This window comes from Vulpes vulpes, chromosome 2 (assembly GCF_048418805.1).
Source record: "Vulpes vulpes isolate BD-2025 chromosome 2, VulVul3, whole genome shotgun sequence".
NCBI classification, from domain to species: Eukaryota; Metazoa; Chordata; class Mammalia; order Carnivora; family Canidae; genus Vulpes; species Vulpes vulpes.
Window position 1 is genome coordinate 49,571,723 of NC_132781.1, and position 7,593 is coordinate 49,579,315.

General features: G+C 60.7%; 1 protein-coding gene across 2 annotated transcripts; it reads right to left on the reverse strand.

The window, feature by feature from the left end:
- Positions 1-3,887: 3,887 nt before the first annotated feature.
- On the reverse strand, positions 3,888-7,344 carry LOC112906955 (major allergen Can f 1). 2 transcript variants are annotated; one of them, XM_025982085.2, is made up of 7 exons: positions 7,228-7,344; positions 6,754-6,881; positions 6,249-6,319; positions 5,672-5,782; positions 5,029-5,127; positions 4,821-4,847; positions 3,888-4,215 (listed from the first exon to the last, which is right to left on the reverse strand). In XM_025982085.2, exons 1-6 carry the CDS (start codon positions 7,315-7,317, stop codon positions 4,822-4,824), a joined length of 525 nt encoding a protein of 174 aa, XP_025837870.2. In that variant the 5' UTR covers positions 7,318-7,344; the 3' UTR covers positions 3,888-4,215; position 4,821. The 2 variants fall into 2 exon arrangements, with proteins under 2 accessions (XP_025837870.2, XP_025837869.2); XM_025982084.2 differs by having other exon boundaries at positions 3,888-4,220.
- Positions 7,345-7,593: the final 249 nt, after the last annotated feature.

Here is a 7,593-nt window from a genome sequence, read left to right on the forward strand (position 1 = left end):
GGTACCTGTGGAACTCCCCAGAAAGCCACCACAGGGCATCCTGCTTGCTGCCAGGCATCCCAGGAGCAAGGAGACAAGGAGTAGGGCAGGAGGCAGACCCCTGGCTGGGCCCCATCCTCGTCGCCCTCTGCCCACAGGCCCGGCCCTGGATCCCACGTGGGAGGGGAGCAGGACACACGTCGGGGTCCCCTGGTGTCATCTTGATTCTGGGTTCCCTTCAACTCTCTAGGTGGCTGGCCCAGAGGGGCCATCCTTACTCTTGTCTCTGGGGGGCCTGAGCCCCTCGTCATGACTGTCTCTGGGCAGGGAGGCACCAGCAGGTGAGCCCCCAGCAAACCCCCAGGTCCAGATGAGCTCCTTTCTGCTCTGCCCACTGGTAGCCAGTCCCCCGGTTCACCATGGTTGAGGTCAGCACCCCGACCAAGCAGCCAGGAGATGAGAGAGTTGGAACAGCCGGCACGGAAGTGTCCATCGCAGTGACCTGGGGCCGAGTGCACCTGTGTGTGTGAGGCGTTGGGGAGAGGCAGTGACGCGAGGCCCCACCCATCTGCCCCCAGACCTACTGCGAGACTTCCCGCTGGCCTTCCTGGGGGCAGGAGCACACCCAAAGCAACTGAGGTAGAGCAGGACTGCAGGCCATGCGTGCCCTGGGATGGCCCTCAAGGGACCCAGGCCAGACTGATGGGGAGAAGGTGCCGAGTGCCTTGTGTGCAGGTCTGATGCCTGGGGACCCCAACCTGGGGCACCCACGTTCTATTTCCTCCTCATAGAGACTGTGTACGAAGCCAGGTCAAGTTTCCCAAAGGCAACATCCACTCCAAGGGCAGAGCACGGATTTGGGGACTTTGGCCAGCGCTCTGCTCATGCGCCCTCTTCTGTCAAGATCGTCAAGCAGTCCCTTCCTGACCGCCGGCCACCCCTTCCTTCCCTGGGGAGCAACATTATCTCCAACGAGGTGGGATGCAACTCTCTGAGACCCTGGCAGCCTGGTGGGTAAGCTGTGGTCAGTTGGTCCATGAGCACCTGGGGGAAGGACTCGGCTGGGTGCGCTCTCTGCTGCCCCCACTTCTGTGTTGAAGGCAGGCCTGGTGTCTGCTGCCTGGAGCAGATGCAGTTCTGATAGAAACCCTGCCATCCTCCTGGCTGGAGAACGGGGACAGGGTCCCCAGCAATTAAGGCTGCTGGGAAAGGAAGGCAGAAAGCCAGGAAAGAAAGGAGCCAGAGAGCGAGAGCCCCAAGTTCTGCACCTAAACTGTCCGAATCTTGGGCTCACCCTAAAATATGAACGTACAGGGTGGACTCCAGGCAGCCCAGCCGGGCTCACGGAACTGGCCTGTGCCCAGTGCAGGGGACACAGAGCATGCAGGTTGGGTTCAGACAAGTTAAATGCCTGTTTAAAAGGGTAAAGTACAGAGGCACCTGGGTGGCTCGGCGGTTGAGCATCTGCCTTCCACTCAGGTCATGATCCTGGGGTTCCGGGATCGAGTCCCCCATCGGGCTCCCTGCATGAAGCCTGCTTCTCCCTCTGTCTGTGTCTCTGCCTCTCTCTGTGTCTCTCATGAATAAATAAATGAAGAATCTTTTAAAAAAATAAAATGGTAAAGTCCATAGTCTTCTTTAAAAATTTTTGTTTATTTATTTGAGAGAGAGAGAGAGAGGCACCAAACATGCAGAGAAAGTGGAGATGACCAGAGAGAAGAGACATGCCTTGCATGGCCATGGGTGGAGACTGGGGGCAGGACAGACATCAGGTAAGCATCAGTCCACATCAGGGACCCCAGGGCCCAGAAGACTGTGGGCCGTCGTCAGGAAAGGGTTGAAAGAAACTAAGAGCCCACCCAGCATCGTACAGCCGCTGAAAACACCTTTCATGAATAAAAGCAACAGTGAAAGCATTGGGCTGGAAACATGTTGTGGATTGGGGGCACCGGTCCAGCTGCAGAATAATGGACAGTGGGACTCAGGACCCAGGAGTGGAGGGCAAAGGGCAGGACAATGGGTGAATGAAGCTTCGCTTTCCCCTCTCCGTCCCTCTCTGGCACATCTGGCTGGTGGATGCAACACACGGGCCAGTGGGCACCTTTGAGAAGTTGGGAGGAATGGGCCTGTGCAGCCGCAAGGCCTCCACATTTTAACCAAGCCCGTGGAGCCCCAGGTGATATGTGCTGTGGCCCCCAGGCAGCCACTCTAGGAGCAATCAGAATGGGGGGTGGCTTTGGGGGTCCACTTGGATCCCCTCATCTTTTGGAAGCCCTGAGACCCGACCACTGAGGGACATTCCCTCTTCCAAAATGCCCCTCCTGCCAGAAAGCAGTCCCAGCCCCACTGTCCCTGGGACAGAGCCCAGGGTGGGGGTGGGGTTAGGGTGAGGCTCTGGCTGGGCTGAGGGGGCTCTGGTCTGTTCACAGGGGAGGGAGGTCTTGTGGAGGCCACACCATGTACCATGGGCAGGACTGGCGCACCTGTGACTCACTCTGTGAATGTATGTTCCTCCAAGCAGAGTCCTCAATCCTCATGGTCCCCCACGAATGGTCATTTCTCTTCCCCGCAGACGGGTTCCTCCCCACAGCCCGGTACACGGCATCTTGCGGGCAGGCTGGTCTAAATGGATGTCCTCCCCCAGATCCCCCGGTGGTCTATGTGGCAGTTGCCCAGGAAGTGGGAGGAAGCGGAGCCTGAGTCGGGGGCGGGGGGGCGGGGAGGAAAATCAACAAAGTGCTTTCAAGCCACAGCTGAACCCACAGGCTGGGTCCAAAGACACTGCACGAGGGACAGAGGACCAGCAGGACACCCCAGGCCCCCAGACTGCCCTCCAGGATCGGAGCTGCCTCCCCTGGCCTCACAAGTGCAGCCAAGTAGAGAAATTGCCCCAAGACACCCATGACCCCGCTGCAGGTGAGCCGGGGAGACACCCGTGCGCCCGTCATAGGTGAGCTGGGAGCTGGGAAGCTGGACATGGAGCCGTGTGTCGAGAGCATCTGCTCCAAGGAAGCCTCGGGTGCTGCGTGGCCTCTGCTCCAGGCCCCCCAGATTGGGTCAGTAGGCAGTCCACACGGGGAGCCGGGACGGCCCACTCTCCCCACCCCACATGCATCACAAGAGCCTCCCTGACAGGTTGGCACCTGGTCAGCCCTGGCAGCCCCCGTATGCAGAGGCTCCCTTTCATCTCCCAGTGTGTCACCGTGTCTCTCTGTGTTGTGCTGTCAGAGAAGCTTTTAAATCTTATCAAACACCAGAAACCCCCAAAGGTATCTGAACAAAATGATACATGTGATACTTTCTACTCCAGAGATGTCACTCCCCAAACCCAGACTCAGACCTGGCAAGCCTCAAGCCGGGACCCAGAGGGAGGCTAGGAGTCTGGACGGGGCAGCTTGGGAAGCAGAGGCTGGCCTCCTTGGCTGACAGCTCCAGTGCCAGCCACACCCCTGATTGGAGCTCCACCCCCGCCCACCGCCCTGTGCAGGTGGCTTGGATGCAGGACCAATATTGAGGGTCCAGGGCACCCTGCATCCCCCACCCGGGCAGATGCTCCCTTTGTCCCAAGCCCACAAGTCTGACTTGTGCTTCCCCATGGATCAGACCTGTCCCTCAACCCCAAGACCACCCACGACCTGAGCTTCGTGGGTGCCAGCCCCGCAGAAAGCCCCTGCAGGACCCCCAGGCAGAGCTGCAGCACCCTGGCCCTGCCTGTACCCTCCTGCCCGCTGGACCAATGCACCGCTGCCCAGAACCAGGACATCACCAGTCCTCGCATCCCTCCTGCCCTGGCTCGTCCACCCTGCCCCCTTCCCAGCCTACCCGAGGTACCCCACAGACAGACAGACAGAGTCACCAGGGATTGCAGAAGCTTTTTTTTTTTTTAAGATTTTATTTATTTATTCATGAGAGACACAGAGAGAAAGAGAGGCAGAGACACAGGCAGAGGGAGAAGCAGGCTCCATGCAGGGAGACCGATGTGGGACTAGATCCCGGGACTCTGGGATCATGCCCTGAGCCCAAGGCAGGCGCTAAACCACTGAGCCACACAGGGATCCCCCTGCAGAAGCTTTTTATGTGGAAGCAGGAGACGGTGGTGGGCCGGGAGGAGGGAGTGGTGGTGGCAGGAGGGGTGGAGCAGGTGGGCTCGGGGGAGGAGATCCTTCTGCATTCTGCAGGACAGAGGGTCATGGAGCTGCTGCCCCGGGGCTGCCGTAGAACCGCTGCTAGTGCCTCCTGCCCTGGGAGGGAGGGGGTGTCTGTGAGGCCCAGGCTGTGGCAGGAGCCCGAGGGGCGGCTGCACAGGGTCCAGGGGCAGCTCCTGGGGGCTCCAGCCCTTGGACCTGAGCCATCAGAAGGGGAAGCTTCCCGTGGGCCGCCCCCAAGGCTCCCAGCCCAGTAGGTCATGTGAAGTGTGAACCTGTGACAAGGTGACAGGTGACTTCAGGTCGGGGGTGGGGGGCACAGGAGGAGCGGGAATGCAGATCTAGACTCTGGCTCCGCCAGCACTGGGCAAGCAGCCTTGACGCAAGTCTCTGAAACTCCAGTTCCAAAAGGACACACAGCCAGTGAGGGACTCAGGGGATCGGAGGCATCCCGTGCATGGGTCACCATGTTTCTGAATCTTTTAAGCAACTCGTTGGGTAAACAGAGTCACGATGACTGTTTAGGGGTGAGGAGGGATTTCCCACACTGGCCTATCGGGAGGTCCATCGCCCACCTGCACACCGGCCCGTGGAGTGCTCGCTGCCAGGGGCCACTCTACTGGATGGCTGCACCTGCCCGGCCCAGGTGGGACATGGCCTCTTGAAATCCCACTGACTCTGCAACTGTCCACTTACCCTAGTGTCCTCCTGGAGAGCAGGTTTCTGTGGAAGGAAGGAAACACATGATTCAGAAGATCCCCAGGGCCCTTGCCAGCCAAGGTTTCAGACAAGCCCAGAGAGAACAGCCAGAGTTGGATGTGGTGTGTTCTCCTAAAATGTCACTCTGCTGGTGGTTCCACCATGGAGGCAATTGGGCAGGACCAGGCACAGGCATCCTTCCTACCGCTCTGCGCGAGTTCCAAAATCTCCTGGTTCAATCCTTTGGCTCTTGAGAATTCCCGAAAATCCTCCAAGGCCTCTTGGCTCTGCTCAGGGTCCCTTCCTGTCAGGGAAACCAGGAGGCATGAGGTTAGGGGACACGAGCAGGCAGCATCTGCACCCCAACCTGGGTGGGAGCCCGCGCACCCCCATGGGGGCCAGGCCAGAGGGCTCTGGGCCAGAGCAGGCAAGCAGCTGGAAAGGCGGAGCAGAGGAGCTGTGGGCATGTAGCAGGAGCTGGAGCAGCAGACCCGGGAGGACACACTGGGTGTCTCTGGGGAGCAGGGGGCCAGCTGCAGGACTCCCCAAGCCCCCCACACAGAGGCATTTCCTTCCCAGGCAGGACCCCACACGCTTGGAGCTCCCCCCACCCCGGGAAGGTGGTGCAGCCCCCCAGGCAAAGCCTGGCCTGCTCCCTGACATTTGGGTTCCTGTGTTCTTGCTGGGCATGGACCCGGGCTGGACACCCAAATCCTGAACCCCAGGAATGGCAATGAGTCCTTCCCTGAGGGTGGTGGTGGGGGGAAAGCAGCCAGAAGGAGAAGCCACCTGGAGCGGGCCGGGGGTTGGGGGGAGGGTCTGCAGGCACTGGGATGTGTGAGCCTCACCCAGAAGCTTGGCCATTCTGATCTGCCTCCCATGGAGCTCGCCCTCGCAGTAGAGAATGTAGTGGTCCCTCACCTGGGATGGCTGGATGGACACGACACGCTGGCCCTCGTCTGTGGGATGACAGCAGGACGTGTCCTAAAAAGGCCTCGTGGTTCTCCAGAAAGAACCAGGGCTCACCCAGGTCCAGCTGGGCACACCACCCAGCCTCCATGCATTCCCACCCGGGTCTGGGCCCCCCTTGCCGGGTCCCAGAGAGGCTCCAGGCAGAGGGGTCTGAAGCACATGGGGCACGGGGTGCTCAGTCCCCAACAACCAGGTTGCCCTCTGCCCCTGACCTGGGCACAGACATGGCTGGAATGCCCTGCAGGCCAGCCCTTCTGGGGACAGATCCGTCCCACTAGTAATTGGGGTGCGGTGCTGGTACCATAAGGCACTTTGGCTCAGCAAGGAGACAGTGGGCACTGAGGGGTCAGGCAGGAGCGGACTTCTCAGGCTGCGAGTCCGCCCCGGCTTCCTGAAGCCACCCCCTCCCCCAGTACATGCAGGGCACTGCCCGGCTCAGGCTCCAGGACTCACATGCCGTGTATTTGCCAGGCTCAGAGGTCTTGTGCAGGACCACCGTGATGTTCTGGCACTGACCATTTGTCCTGAAACACAGGAGCCCTGTGATGCCTCCCTGGGCACGTCCCTCCTGTCTCCAGCAGCCCAGGGCAACGCCGCGTGCTGCCCTGGGTCTGGCACAGGCTGACGGAGCCACTGACATCTCCCACCCAAGTCCCGACCAGACCCTCGGTGCCACATGAGGCAGCTCCCTGGGGCTCCCCCGGGAGGAGCTGGGGCAGTAGCTCCCCCAGTGTGCCAGTGCTACCCCTCTGAGGCCTCTCCTGTCCTCTGCGCTCCCTGCCAGTGAGGCATCTTCTGTGGCAGCACCCCCTCAAAGCTGCCCGGTGCTGAGCATGAGGAGGGGCTGCCCAGGTCACTGCGTGGTCTGCTGGTCCCACCTGGACACTGGCTCTTGGGTGTGTGCATACAGGGGGTGCTGCTGAGGGAGGTCACGGGCCACCTGGTCGCTGACACTCACAGCATGGTGATCTTGGCTTCCAGGTTGCCCCCCTTCTGGGCTTTGAGGAGCATGGGAGTCACTGAGTCAGGCTTCTCAGGCACCTCCTGGTCTGCTGTCATGGCCTTCAGATACCATTTCCCTGACACCTGGAGAAGGTTCACTTTCCTCAGGGCACAGGCTGGCTCCCCTGGGATCCCCCTCCTGCTCTGCAGCCCGAGGCTGTCCCCCAACCCCAGGACTGGGGGCACAGAGCATGTCCCGGCCCACCTCCCTCCCCAGCAGATGCCCGGTGCCCTTGCCGGACCTCCAGGCGCCAGAGGCCAGGCCCTGCAGGCCAGCTAGGACCTCAGGTGTCCTTACTCCCAGGGCCCTCCGCACCCGCAGCTCATTTGGCACAGAACCGTCTTGCTCTGTCTGACCGTTGCCCTGGAGACAGCGGTTAGTGCCTCTCCCTGAGCGCCCCCGGCCCACCCTGCCCCATCAGGGCCTCACAGCCACAGTGTCCTTTCCCAAGGCTGGGGGATCCTGGGCCTGCAGGATCGCAATGAGGCTGAGGCCGATGGTCAGGAGCAGGGTCTTCATGTCTAGGGGGTCTGTGCTCACAGCTGCCAACAGGTTGCTCGCCTGGGCTTGGACAGGCTGTGCGAAGGGCATGGTCACCCTTTATACCCCTCTCGGCCCAGGGCCCCCAGGAGACTTGGCACAGACAATTGGCCGCTCCCTTCCCGCCCATAAACCGTGGCCAATTCTGCAGTGGAGCGGATAAAATGTCATTATTTTCAACTGTAAACTCTTGTTAACCAGCACAGACCACCACTGTGCAACCAGCGGTGCCACAGGCCAGAAGAACAGACTTAC

Coding starts and splice junctions, on each gene's coding strand:
- LOC112906955 (XM_025982085.2), bottom strand. CDS start 7,317: ATGAAGACCCTGCTCCTGACCATCGGCCTCAGCCTCATTGCGATCCTG. Junction 6,882..7,227: donor TGGGAAAGGACACTGTGGCT/GTGAGGCCCTGA, acceptor AACCTTCTCCAG/GTGTCAGGGAAATGGTATCT. Junction 5,783..6,248: donor GCCTGGCAAATACACGGCAT/GTGAGTCCTGGA, acceptor GTCATCCCACAG/ACGAGGGCCAGCGTGTCGTG.